This window comes from Mandrillus leucophaeus, unplaced genomic scaffold (genome assembly GCF_000951045.1).
Source record: "Mandrillus leucophaeus isolate KB7577 unplaced genomic scaffold, Mleu.le_1.0 Scaffold223, whole genome shotgun sequence".
Lineage (NCBI taxonomy): Eukaryota > Metazoa > Chordata > Mammalia > Primates > Cercopithecidae > Mandrillus > Mandrillus leucophaeus.
Genome location: NW_012102288.1, coordinates 3,884,585 through 3,899,549, shown reverse-complemented (window position 1 = coordinate 3,899,549; position 14,965 = coordinate 3,884,585). Strand labels below are relative to the sequence as shown.

Here is a 14,965-nt window from a genome sequence, read left to right as displayed (position 1 = left end):
CATAGCATCCAGCCTTAACTGCCACTTTAAAACCATAAACTCATGGTTAAGTACCTAGTAAGCAAGGCTTCAGGAGACACTGCTCACAGATTACCAACCCTACTTGGCTTATTCAATGCCTAAAAATTCTCTAAGCTTTTCATTTCAAATTGAGTTGAAATCTATTAGATTGGTACAAAAATAATTGCAGCGTTTGCCATTACTTTCAATGGTAAAAACCGCAATTACTTTTGCACCAACCTAATAAAATGGTAAAATACTTGGAGGAGGTCACAGACTGGCTGAAATTCACACTCAGGAGTCACAGCCATCCTCTCTAAGAAGGATTTCAAAGGGAAAAGACAGCCATCATTCAGTAAAGGATCCACCCTTCAACATACACACTGAGAACACACTAAGGAAACAGTATGTCTAGACAATTTTCAAGCTTTTATATTTTTAAGCTTACTTTAGAATACTAGAAATTTCGGCTACATCCTTGAAGGGACTAAAAAGACTGAAGGAATTACACACCATTAAACGGAAAATTATAGTCATGACGCCATTACTACTACTGAAAACAACGTCTCACAGAACCCGCAAGAGTTTCCTCTGCTCTACAAGGGCCATTGGGTTGACCTTCAGCACTGGAAGGCTGTTCCTACAGTATGCTGCCTAGACTTTGCTCCCTTATGTACCCAAAGGGCATATTCTTGGACCTTTCTTTGGCGTCAACCAGATGTTAGTTTTACCTCTTAACCAGGTACCTAAAGCATGTTTTACCCTGCTGTTTTTCAAGTCTCCTGGCTCAGCTCAATATTCTAGTTGATAATCATCTCCAAAATAGATTGTAAACTAAGTTGTGGAAAATACAAATTTTACATATTGATCAAAATTTGTCCCTGCACTAGCATGACCAACGCTGATTGAGAACACGGTCAAACTCTGTTGTTGTTGAATTGGCTGGTGTTATAAATTCCTGGAAATCTCGATGCCTTCCTTATCTGTCTCCTAGCCTCACCTATGTTAGTAAAGATGCTTTTGATGAGGACTCCCACTTTTCCTACAACATACCTGAAAGGTTGTCTTTCCTTTGACCAAAACCCAAATGGAGAACTGGCATTAGGGACAATCTGCCACCTGTACCCTGGGGTGGCTTCAGTCAGTTCCAATCCCTCAACAGCATCTCCAACTTCAAAAAGAAGCCCTCGATTGCCTGTAAGACATGTAGACATCATAAACATCACAGGGCACACCTTCCCAAATTGGGGAACTACTTTATTTCAAATTACAAGGTGAAAGATGACCCAGATGCTACCTGTAAAGGTGAGTCAACCTAGAGTCAGACAGAGTAGTTATATGAAAGGTTCTGTAGTTAATATGAAATACAAATGTTTTGGAAAGCAGTAAACATTCCCTGGGGTAGGAGTTAGCCTTTTTAGCAAGAGTGCCTAGAGAAGAGAACCAAGTCCTGGAGAAAATGTGAATGAGCAAACAGAAGCTGAGGCTGAATAAAAGGAGGACAATATGATTGCGTGCTTGTGACGTGGCTTGCCTTTGTGCTTCCCAAAGCCGGAAGTGGGCTTCAGCATCTTTTAAGGCCCAGTTCAGCAGGGAAATTCAATTCTCTAAAGTCCTTTTTTTCCCATAACATTGGCAATCCTTAAGTTTCTCAAGTGTCATGGCCTCAATTTGTAGACCTGCACACAGAGCCAAATATGTGTCATGCTGCTATTATGTGATATTTTAAATGATATCATATTAATTTATATTTTGCATTAAGCAAACTCCGAGGCCAAAGGCACAGGTACAATCAATATTGAATACTAACTTGGGCTAAGGGTAAAACTCTGGAATCACAGCTAGAAGTGTTGCTTTGAGCAAATTCCTTGATGTCCTTGCATCTTCATTTTTTCTCATGCATCAAAATAGGACCAATAATAAAATAGCAAGAATACACTAGGACTAAGGGAAAATATATACTCAAAGAGCCTGGAATACGATAAGTGCTCAATAAAGGTAATTATGGTAATTATTATTTTAAACTAACACTGTTGTTCCTCAATAACTCCTAAATGGGAGAGGTGGATACGGAATAAACAGAAAAGTAAGAGCGTATTTTGAAAATATTACTTTAAACCAGGATTTCTCAACCTCAGCACTATTGATATTTTAGGCTGGGTAACTGTTGTGAGGGCGTGTCCTATGCATTGCAGAATGTCTAGCAGCCTTCCTGGCCTCTGCCCACTAGATGTCAGTATCACCACCACCACCACCTCCGGTCTAACAGCCAAACATGTTTCCACACATTGCTACGTGTGCCCTGAGGGGCAACATTGCCCCTGGTTGAGAACAATTGGTTTCCGTAGTAATTTGCCCAGCTTCTGTGGAAGAAACTTCAAAAGTCCTTCGTAAAGGACATCACTAACTGTCAAAACCAGCTGCATTCAGGAAATTATCCTACCACTACCCAAGTAGCTAAAGCAGGAAATACTCGAAAAGGGAGCAGACTCTCTGTTTCCTGACGGGAAACACACATTATCTCGATTACTTGTTTCAGTAGTTTTGTTTCCTTGGATGGGAGCCTTCCCTGAGTAAAAACTGCAGATCTGGGAGCTGGAGAATTCTCAAGCCAAAACTTTGAGTGCATTTTCATACCTGAATGCCCTTTCTTTAGAAAGGTTTTTTTCCCCTGCTGGGCAACTTTTCTTGTAGGTGCTATGCCTCTAGAGTTGACTCTCGCTGCCTGTAGTTTAACCATTAAGTCAGCCTGTGGTTCTGAGCTGGGTAACACACCAACTGCCCTTCATCCCTCACTACACTTGAGTCTTCAGTTCTAATGCTCAGCAGAAAAGTGTTCCAGTGTTGTGCTCTTAATTTGCTGCTGTGGGGTGGGCACTTTAAATAGAGAAGGACAGCTGGAAGCTGCCTTGTCTCCTCCGTTTCTGCCCACTTCAGGCATAACCTGGTGGCAACATCACAATACATCCTTGTTTCTCAAAGCAGCAGACAGATACCCACAGGGGAGAAAAATTCATATTTAAATACATCCCATTGTGCCCCACTCTCCGGCCTTGTCTAATGCTGTTGTTTTGAGCATAGCCGAGCACATGCTAATGCTCCTGTCTTCTCAGCCAGTGGACACGCAACTGACCCATTGAATGAAGGCGGGCAGTTTGGGGGTTTCCTCCAGTAGCTATAACAATATCTTGAGGGCAGTTATGCTTTCTAGACCATGGTCTCTTCTGGACGCCACTGGTCATACAGCCGGCTGGGGCTAGAAGTGCAGTGTCACTAAGCACTTGAATAAAACTAAGAGCCTTCCTGAAAGGAAAGCCTTGACAATGGTATCATGGACCCAGGGCTCACTGAGTTAGCCAGTCAAATAGATGAGACAGAATTCAAACTCTTTCATTTCTACTCATCAGCCCCTCATGATTAAAGATATACAGAGTTTATTGAACAGCCCTGGTGGCTTCCTTACCTGGCTGAGGGGTGGTGAGCCTCGCATCTTTACCTGGAGCCCGAGTGGTGCACTCAATCTTCCTGGGAGACACGTGTCTAATATCACATGGAATGCCTAAAGGGAATTAAAGAAATTTATGTATGTGTGTGTATATGTGTGTATAGGTATACATACACATATACATGTATATGTGTGTGTATATATAATTGTGTATATATATACACACACACACATACAGAGAGAGAGAGAGAGGCAGTGGGGAGATGTGATGGCAAGACCAGACTGAAGTAGACAGGCTCCTATTCTAAGGCAAAGGGCTGGGTGTAGATGGAATAGCAAAAGTTGTCACCCCAACTGAAGGAGAAAAGAGAGATTGCAGAGCAGCTGAGGATAGGGCAGCTTGAAGTATTCAGAAGGAAAGTCATGCAATGAAGTGCTCTTCATTGAGGATGTACTGAACCACTTGGCTGAGCATGGGAGATAAGTGTGACATGACAGTGTGAGGACACCCTTGGTGCCACCGACTACAGAAGCATCCCACCTACTACAGGACCTGGCAGAGCGCAAGGCTTTAGATAGGTCCACAAAAGGGTTTGCCAAGTTTGGGGTGCGGGTGATTTCCAGAATAATCTGTATAGCAAATGCCCACCCACTCCTGCTTGTCTGTATCAAGATAGTTAACAAGGGAGAGTGAAGAGACGGGCTGTTTTTAGTAGGAGTAAACCTTTGTTAAGAAGCAGCTGTATTTCTTTCTTTCTCTTCACTCACAAGATGGGGCACCTGAGGGAATTGCCTATGCATTGTGAGTGTGTCTGCAGGACATTCTGTTCCTGTGACCCATGTACTGCAGGACCGAAATCCTACCTGTTCTCAACCAAACACATGACTTATCAAACATGGTAAGTCAGAAGGGGCAAAGCTTGCTTCCTCCTGCATCCCTCATGCCATACAGACATATAAGCTCCTAGGTCATCTAAAACTATGAACTATTTTCAGCCATTTCAGCATAGTTACCTGCAATGGTAACCTGGGCAGAATTGTCAAAGAAGTCTCCTGTAATTGTGATGTCCGTTCTTCCCCCAAGGCTCCCAGTTTCTGGAAACACAGATAATATTTCTGCAAGAGTTTAAAAAAAAAAAAAGTAAGCTTCCAAATATAGATCAGAATATGACCCAGATAATAATATAATAATAGGGTACATTAATAATTTATTTCTTATTTTAACTTTCTAAGTTCAGCAACAGTTGAATTTTTTTCTAGTAGTAACTGTTTAAAAATGCACATAATAAGAAAAAGACCAGAAGTATATATTATCCAGGATCAATATTTGAAAGGAAGGGGAAATGTGGAGTCGTTCATGGTATCAGCAAAAGCCCCTAGCTACCATGATGTTTTCTCAGAAAATCTGTCTCCTGACCTCAAGGACAATATTGACAAGTCAGGGAACAATAAGTTACAACACAAGGAGGAATCAACTTTGGGTACACTGGGAAAGGCTTCAGTTCACCCACATGAATCTGTAATTCGCTCTAAGCAGGAGAATGAATTTCACTGTCTTTAGGACCCTCCCATTCTTCCCCACACTGAATGCTCCTTCCCCACATGCACCTCACACCTCATACCCAGTTTTTTCATGCTGCTCCTGATTGTTTAAAACTGCCTACGGTGGCCAGGCGTGGTGGCTCAGGCCTGTAATCCCACAAGTTTGGGAGGCTGAAGCGGGTGGCAGGTGTATCACCTGAGGTCAGGAGTTCGAGACCAACCTGACCGATATGGTGAAACCCCGTCTCTACTAAAAATACAAAAATTAGCCGGGTGTCGTGGTGTGCACCTGTAATCCCAGCTACTTGGGAGGCTGAGACAGGAGAACTGCTTGAACCCAGGAGACAGAGGTTGCACTGAGCTGAGATGGCGCCACTGCTCTCTAGCCTGAGTGACAGAGTGAGACCCTGTCTCAAGAAAAAATAAAATAAAAAAGAAAAGAAAAGAAATTGCCTGCAGTAATATGACACATAGTCCCCAGAATTTAGCTTTATCTCATTCTTTCCTCTCCATTATCAAGCTTTGACATTTCTAAGATTCATTCCCTCCAGAGAAAAGAGGAGTTACATTTGTGTAAACTGAAGGTACAAAGGCTAGTGATGAATGGTTACCACTGAAAAATAGACATTTTAGGAGGTTATTTCATAATGCTTTTTCCCATGTGACAAAGCAGAGGAGACATATGGAGGCAAAGATTGATCCCTTACAGTCAGATACCAAAATTCACCGCTAATCATAATAACCCCCTGCTTTTAACCTACTATTTTAAAATTTCTTTTTTTTTACACTAGCACTGGAATTTTGTATTAGCTTTATGTGGAGATTAACACATTCTTTTGTCATGCATTCAAAATTACACAGATCAAAGACAAAACAATTTATGAAGTTCTTAAACTTTTAACGTAGTTGTAGATATTTGACAATTTTTTTCAACATTCACAGAGCACCTATTATATGGTATACTAGGGATATAAAGATGAATACAAACTAGTTCTTGTCCTCAAGAAGATCGGCATCGTAAAGCAGGTGTGCAAAACTATCATTTAATACCTTGGGTTGGAGAAATGAGAGAGTATATGAAAGAACGAGAAGTTTAGGAGTAGGATGGGAGTATTGAGGTATAGAAGAAAATGTTTAGAGATGACACTAATCTGAGTCTTAAAGGATGAATTAGAAGTGGCCTAGCGAAGAGGAGAAGGAGAGGGCATTTAAAAAGGAAAGATAGCCTGAGCGTGGAGAGAAGAAATTGCATAGTGCATGCAAGTGTTGCTGGAGTATGACAGAGAGAGAGATAGAGCTGGAGAAACAGACAAGGAGGACGTCAGAAGTTTGGCCCATTTCTGGTAGGGGAGAGCAAGCCATCAGAGGATGGTGAGTAGGAGGGAACCATGCATCAGACATATGCTTGATGTAGAGAATGTGAGGGAGGGGCTTGAAGGGGCAGAGGGCAAGTCGGGGCCTCTAGAAACCACTGCAGCATGTAACACAAGAGGTGATGGGGTCCAGAAACAGACAGTTACTGTACAGATACATCATAAATAAGAGATAAAAACTGGCAGAAATTGTGATTGAACGGATATGGAAAGGAGGAAGACAGACAAATCTTGGATGAATTCCAAGATTCTTGCTCCTCTACCTCTTTAGACGACTTTTGGCATAAGAAGGATAAGCACCGCTTTGTCCATTTTAGAGATGCTTAATTGAGGCTCAGAAAGCTTAAAAGGCTTAACCACGCTCAACTAGTGATTGAATGTCAGCCCCTGAGGAGCTCAGCCCAGGGCTCTTCATGGCTGTCCATCCTCTTTTCCTACAGCCTCCTCTGCTGTGAAGAAGTTCTGGCCTGTGAGTCCTGATCCCAAGAAGACATTGGCCCTGGAAATGTAAAAGCACTGTGTCGTCAGGGATACCTGTCAGCCTATCAATCATTCCAGGGTTTGATAGTGATGGGCAGGCTCACAAAAACCTTGGAGTGGAGTGGCAAGAAGAGTGTACTTCCCACCATATATTGGCTATGGACATAAGATTTGGAATTGGAACTAAACGTTCTAGCACTAAAACCTTTGGCTTTGGAAAAGATGCTTGTTTATCTGAGTCTGTTTCCTCATCTGTAAAATGGGGCTAATGTTAATCCATCTCATAGTTCAGTGAAATAAATATTGAGATTTTATGTAAAGCACTTAACAAGGTCTGACATTCTTCCTGTAGCAGCTATCACTATCACTATCACCTTGGGCGCTTCTTCAAACTTACCCCAAACAGACGAGTTATACTGTTTAAAGAAAGGAAAAATCAGGGTGAAAATTCAGCCGTTGCAGGACTAGGCTATCTAGAGGGCAAATGACATTTGCTCCATGGCCTGCGAATTATCTTGCACTTTTGATAAAGGTAGATTTTGATTGCTTCCGGAGTCTGAACCTACCTCACACAGTTCTTCAGTGGCTGTGTGACTGTATTCCATTCTAGAATCTAAGTATTCTTTAGTAGCCAGCTTTCTACTACCAAATTGAGTTCACAATTCCATGCAAGCTTCCAATTTTCACATTCTTTTTTTTCAGTATGACGGTTTACTCATCAGATGGTAACAGAACAGCTTAATGTCAATATTAGTCATAAATTGTTGAATGAATGTTTAGAGATGGATGTTGAAGTAACTGGAAAGATGTGCTTTAAGAGTTTTTAAGTGCCACCTTTTCTCTTTTACTTTCAGAACATAGAATAAAGCAAGACTCTCCTTTCTTTTATTCAGTTTATATCCATAGACTTTGTATAGAAGTATATTATCAAGACTCTTTTAATATATTAACTAAACCTGACATGGATACAAGCAATTTAATCTCAACCAAAACCACAAGGCTGTCTATGATTGTAGGGATAGCTTTGGGTGTTAATGGTCATCAAGAAATGGCCAAAAGATAGGGAAGGAGGGGCCAACGTTGAGTGAGGCACAAGGGAAGGGGTACTTCATAAAGGGGAATAGTACCTGAGTGTGTCTGGTATAGGAAAAGGTCCTGTTTAGCACTGATCAGCCATGCCTTCTTGTGGACCATTGACCTTCGAAAAAGACAAAGTTCTGTTTTGAATGAAAATAGCATCTGGGATTGCATTTTTTTTAGTCAGCTGCCTGAAAGGAAGATTGGGATCTTCCTTCTATCAATCTTTAGAACAGTTGAAATAGCAGCTCCCTTGGATGACTAGAGAACAATACCACTGGGACAAAGTTGTTTTCTGATATATAAAATTATCATATGGGAATAATGCCTGCTTCATAGAGTGCCACAAATGTTCAATGAAATGATGAGTGTGAAAGGGCCTAGCCCTTAGTTGGCCTATAATCAATACTCAATAGACATTAATTTTATTTCTTCCAAAATGAGAACGAGAGAAAATCTCCATACTTTGGGCTGTAGAGCTATACATAATTGCCACTGTCATTATAATGCAATTATTATCAACTAGACCCTGCACTTTTAACAGAAACACTTGTCAAATTATATAGGGGCAGAATGTAAGGTAAGGATTCAGAAATCCAGAATCCGGATTTGTCACTTCAAAGTGTGATGAAATGTGGACCCCTTCCCTTTTGAAGAAGGTACTTCCTGGATGGTACAATGTATTTCATGAAACCATGTTCCTTATAAGATACTTGTGACAGTTTTCAACCTACAGTACTTGGAAATTACTTAAGATTTAATTTCCAAAATTCTGCACCACTACCATATCGAAACACACATTGCCTACAGATTAGTGACGAGGACACAATTTTTTTCACCAAAGTAAAAAAAGTCAAGGAGGTACATGTGGTCTCATTATACTATTCTGTTTGTATATGTTTAAAATTTTCCATCGTAAAAAGATAAAGTAAGCAAGATGAGAGAGATAGATAATATAAAATGAAGACAAATTTGCCTATTTCTATACCCAGTTACTTACTTTCCTTTATTAAATACTGAGAAGCTAACATTCTGGGAGCCTGTAACACAAAGAAACACATTAACTCAGGAATCTGCATGAATCTTCTGGGCCAGGCCGTTGCTTTCATAAGCCCAAAGACTCCAACATCATCAAATTACCACCCAAATCTGTAATTTATTTACCCCCCACCACCAAAACAACACCTCATAACCTTAGCATCATTAGCAATGTGGCCTTCTAGCAATAAAAGGGCAAATGTAGTATTGCATAGCAGGGAAGAGCCCAGGCTAGATGGAGCATCATTTAAATATTGATCTACTGGTAACTAACTTCAATTTTTCTCACCTGCAAAGCCAAAAAATTCCACCAACTTCACAGGTGTGTGAGCATTAAATTAGTTTCTATATGAGCTGTTTCATATAGTAGTGTTTTCCAGGGAATTCTTAACAAATAGTAATTATTGTTACTATTATTATCCTCATGTAAACCAATCTTGCAATTGTTTTTGTCTGGATACAGAGAAAGAAATGGATAAGACTTTAAAATTATGTTACTTCTCTAACAGACCGATGTAATCGCCTTCCACATGGCACTGCAGAGTCCCAAGACCATGGTCCTCCTGGATAGGATAACTAAGGAAAAGACAAACGGAGGTAAGAATGACCAGACAACTCACCACCAGAAGATCTGACTCTTTAACCAGGAAAGTAGAAAGTAAAAGGAAAAACAAATTTGCCAGAGAAAATGGTAGGTACTGAAGGTATAATGAGTTCATTAGGGCAAATGCTTAGGGTATTACTAACTAGTGTATATATAGGGTAATACTAGTTAGTAATACCCTAGGCATTTGCCCTAGTACTAACTAGTATTACTCTAAGCATTTGGTCCTTTCTTTTCAAATGTGTCATATGACAAGTATAACAAAACCTTTATTTTTTAAAAATCTGTTATCAAGTATGAACCCCATAAAGGACAATTCTGACCAAACAAAATGCAGACACAAGGAAGACTACACACAAGTGTAGAATTTGGCTCTACTATACACCAGTCTGAAAAAGTGAAACCATAGGGTGTCATTCTTGTAATGGCCTCAAAGGAAGGGCAACCCACCCTGTCCAGAGTGAAGTAAAAATACGGTAAAACGTTGGGTCTTTAAACTGGAGAGTGTAGAAACTTATTCCTAAATTTTTAAGTTATTTCTACCTTTGGCTAGTCACTGAAGTATAGTGGTTAAGATCATGAACTCTGGGAGCTGATTAGTTAGACAAGGTTCAAATCCCAGGTCTGCCACTTGCTCTCTGTGAGACCTTGTGCAAGTTACTTAACTTCTCTGTTTCTCAAATTCCTCATCTGTAATGTGAGACTAGTAATCATACATACTCCCAAGATTATTGGGTGACTTCAATGTAAAGCATTCAAGCAGAGCTTGGCCTATAGTAAGCCCCTAACAAGTATTAGCTACGTGTTTTCAAGGACGATTTTGGCATCCACTTCAATACGCACTTTGAATCAATCCCTGTGTCTTTTTCAGTAGTCTAAAGATAAGACAGTAAATAGCTATGTGTGATTTATATTTAAAAAAAAAAACAGATATGTGGTGAGTGGGGAGAGAAAGAGAGTGTGTGTGTGTTGTATCCATGTGGAAGAACTTACAAGCATATGCATTGGCAAGATAAATAAGACACTCACCAGCTTCCCGTCTGCCTATTTACAAGAGAGCAAGGAGTAACCCATTTGTCTCCTTGAGCTTCCAAGATCACTGGGCTGGATTTTGAAAAAAAGAAAAAAAGGAAAACAAAAGACAAGGGATAATTGTGCAATGCTCCCAATAAACCTTCCTCAAAAAACTCAGAGGAAACATGGCTATGAACATTCTCCTCTGGAATTTTCTGCACTATTGCAGGTGGTTGAAGGCGGATGTCAAGTCAAATTCTCAGCAGAGTAGGGGTGCACTCATGGCTCATGCTTTCACACTAAACAGAAAATATTTCTCCCTTCCCAAAAACCTTCATAATCTCCACACTGGCTACATTGGTTCCACACAGAGATAATATTGCATTTATGCCTTTATTGCCCCTTCCAAAGACTATATCCCAGACGATGGCTGGGATGGGACCAACTAGCAAATGTGGCACATTCCCAAGGATGTAGTAGGAGTTTCTACCCCCTACAACAAGAGTAGTTTTCTAGTAAGGTAGGTTGACCATTGCTTAATGCCAGAAATGTAAATCCTGAGAGTAATCAGATCATGTTCTCTTCAACTAGGGCAAAATCAGACAAATGGAATAGAACAGAAGAGGATGCCCCCAACCCATCCCAAGTGAAGGAAAAATTAGACACCATGTATAGAATCTACACAGCTGAGCATATAGTAAGATTATTTTCCTTCTACCTTATAAATCCTCAGTACAGTTGCTTCATTTGTTGAATGATTACAGTTGCTTAGAGCGTCTTACAGCCTCTACAATTTCAACACTGTTTGTCTTGTTCTCCTCTCTCTCTAGTGTGGATGATTTAATAGTAACACTTTCCACCACATCTCCGGTGAAGAAAGTCATGTTGACATCCTAATCATTCCCAGAAAACATTAAAAGCTCTATGGCTTTTAGCAGACAACTCACCACCAGAAGATCTGACTCTTTAACCAGGAAAGTAGAAAGTAAAAGGAAAAACAAATTTGCCAGAGAAAATGGTAGGTACTGAAGGTATAATGAGTTCATTAGGGCAAATGCTTAGGGTATTACTAACTAGTGTATATATAGGGTAATACTAGTTAGTAATACCCTAGGCATTTGCCCTAGTACTAACTAGTATTACTCTAAGCATTTGGTCCTTTCTTTTCAAATGTGTCATATGACAAGTATAACAAAACCTTTATTTTTTAAAAATCTGTTATCAAGTATGAACCCCATAAAGGACAATTCTGACCAAACAAAATGCAGACACAAGGAAGACTACACACAAGTGTAGAATTTGGCTCTACTATACACCAGTCTGAAAAAGTGAAACCATAGGGTGTCATTCTTGTAATGGCCTCAAAGGAAGGGCAACCCACCCTGTCCAGAGTGAAGTAAAAATACGGTAAAACGTTGGGTCTTTAAACTGGAGAGTGTAGAAACTTATTCCTAAATTTTTAAGTTATTTCTACCTTTGGCTAGTCACTGAAGTATAGTGGTTAAGATCATGAACTCTGGGAGCTGATTAGTTAGACAAGGTTCAAATCCCAGGTCTGCCACTTGCTCTCTGTGAGACCTTGTGCAAGTTACTTAACTTCTCTGTTTCTCAAATTCCTCATCTGTAATGTGAGACTAGTAATCATACATACTCCCAAGATTATTGGGTGACTTCAATGTAAAGCATTCAAGCAGAGCTTGGCCTATAGTAAGCCCCTAACAAGTATTAGCTACGTGTTTTCAAGGACGATTTTGGCATCCACTTCAATACGCACTTTGAATCAATCCCTGTGTCTTTTTCAGTAGTCTAAAGATAAGACAGTAAATAGCTATGTGTGATTTATATTTAAAAAAAAAAACAGATATGTGGTGAGTGGGGAGAGAAAGAGAGTGTGTGTGTGTTGTATCCATGTGGAAGAACTTACAAGCATATGCATTGGCAAGATAAATAAGACACTCACCAGCTTCCCGTCTGCCTATTTACAAGAGAGCAAGGAGTAACCCATTTGTCTCCTTGAGCTTCCAAGATCACTGGGCTGGATTTTGAAAAAAAGAAAAAAAGGAAAACAAAAGACAAGGGATAATTGTGCAATGCTCCCAATAAACCTTCCTCAAAAAACTCAGAGGAAACATGGCTATGAACATTCTCCTCTGGAATTTTCTGCACTATTGCAGGTGGTTGAAGGCGGATGTCAAGTCAAATTCTCAGCAGAGTAGGGGTGCACTCATGGCTCATGCTTTCACACTAAACAGAAAATATTTCTCCCTTCCCAAAAACCTTCATAATCTCCACACTGGCTACATTGGTTCCACACAGAGATAATATTGCATTTATGCCTTTATTGCCCCTTCCAAAGACTATATCCCAGACGATGGCTGGGATGGGACCAACTAGCAAATGTGGCACATTCCCAAGGATGTAGTAGGAGTTTCTACCCCCTACAACAAGAGTAGTTTTCTAGTAAGGTAGGTTGACCATTGCTTAATGCCAGAAATGTAAATCCTGAGAGTAATCAGATCATGTTCTCTTCAACTAGGGCAAAATCAGACAAATGGAATAGAACAGAAGAGGATGCCCCCAACCCATCCCAAGTGAAGGAAAAATTAGACACCATGTATAGAATCTACACAGCTGAGCATATAGTAAGATTATTTTCCTTCTACCTTATAAATCCTCAGTACAGTTGCTTCATTTGTTGAATGATTACAGTTGCTTAGAGCGTCTTACAGCCTCTACAATTTCAACACTTTTTGTCTTGTTCTCCTCTCTCTCTAGTGTGGATGATTTAATAGTAACACTTTCCACCACATCTCCGGTGAAGAAAGTCATGTTGACATCCTAATCATTCCCAGAAAACATTAAAAGCTCTATGGCTTTTAGTACCTGTGTCCACGTTTTCCTCTGATCCCACTAATACAATTTTTAAAGCACAAATGGATAATAACCAAATAAGAAAGTTATAATGGGCTTTTGGGTTTACACATCATTTTATAAAGAATCTATTTCAGCCTCAGAAACAAAGGAAGGAAGGGTGAGAATTCAAAAAGAAAATCCACAGATGCAATTACAGTTCATTTCACACTGAGCCCAGAGTGACTAGTTGTCAGTAAATAAATGGACCAACTTAATCGACCAGTTGCAATTACATTAGCAAAGTTTGCTGAAGCCCAGTTCATGAGGGACCATAAACTGCAAAGAGAGGAAAATAGCAATTCTGTGCCAACTGCTTACAATTTATTGCCATCAGGGAAGCTGGTCTCAGGAAGCCGTGCAGCATGTATGTAACTAGTTAAACACAAAAACAAACACACGCTTACCTATCAATGTACTCAGCATCAAAATCAAAAGTTTCCAATCTTCCGGTCATAATCCAGCCATATACATGTATTAGTTTTCCTGTTTGAAGAAGGAATTTTTTTTTAATTTAATGGACTCAGCTCAAACTCAATGTATAATTTAAAAAACCATGTTTCTTTTTGGTTACATATACTCAATATGGCAAAACAGGTCATGACCCAGAAAATTAATACTTTTAATAAATTGTACAACAGTAAGGTCAAGGGTATGATTTAGTGATAAATATTATACAATATAAAAGCTAAAATAAGCTATTGTTTCCATCACAGACTTAATCATCTATGCATGGAGCACAGAAGGAATAATGGGTCTTCTTCACAGTCTCAGAAAGTGTGAACATTTCAGAAAGAAGGGGCTCGTCACCACACACTGCCCTGTTCCATTCTCTTGGCTCTGTGGAGACCATCCAGCCAACTGAGATTTAAGAACATGTGCCTTGGGTGCTCCAGGCTTCATGAGGCTTTCCTCTGGGCACTTGCTAAAATGAACAGGCTTTTCATATGAAGAGGCTTATATCACACAATCTGATGGGTCTTCAGGGATCCCAAGAATATGCCTTCCAAATAATTAGAATATTTAACCGTGTCTACTTAAACCATCACAGGCAATGTTTACAGGTGACAGAATGTGGGTTAGGGAGATAAACCTCAAGTCAAAGAATAGAATAGAAAAGGGTACTGAGTGACTAATGAGGTCATGAAATCCAGAAAACTGAGCCTCTTTATAGACATTGAAGGCCACCAAAGAATGCAACCAAAAAGATGTTCCCTTCATATTGCACTTGTTTGTTATTAATAAGAAGTAACTTTCATCTGCATCTTTAGTGAATGACTCTCACTAAAATAATAGAAACCTTCCGGAAGGTATTACGGCCACCATTTTGTAGGTGCATGGGTAGAATGACCTAATAACAGGCAAAGGTCAAAGAGTTGGCAGAAACCCGGAGTCTCAAGTTTCCTGTTACTGCTAAAAAAAATTCTGGCAGAATAATTCTAATTTCAATGGGGCCAAATGATCAATTCCCTAGCCTTGGTG

General features: G+C 39.9%; 1 protein-coding gene across 1 annotated transcript in view; it reads right to left on the bottom strand.

Annotated features, from left to right (window-relative positions):
* Positions 1-14,965, bottom strand: part of PKHD1 (polycystic kidney and hepatic disease 1 (autosomal recessive)) — a 507,823-nt gene that overhangs the window by 482,519 nt on the left and 10,339 nt on the right. The window contains 8 exon segments of the mRNA XM_011981329.1: positions 1,054-1,195; positions 3,464-3,559; positions 4,460-4,561; positions 7,968-8,038; positions 8,918-8,957; positions 9,467-9,531; positions 12,534-12,608; positions 13,891-13,969. Coding sequence (XP_011836719.1) covers positions 1,054-1,195; positions 3,464-3,559; positions 4,460-4,561; positions 7,968-8,038; positions 8,918-8,957; positions 9,467-9,531; positions 12,534-12,608; positions 13,891-13,969 — 670 coding nt within the window.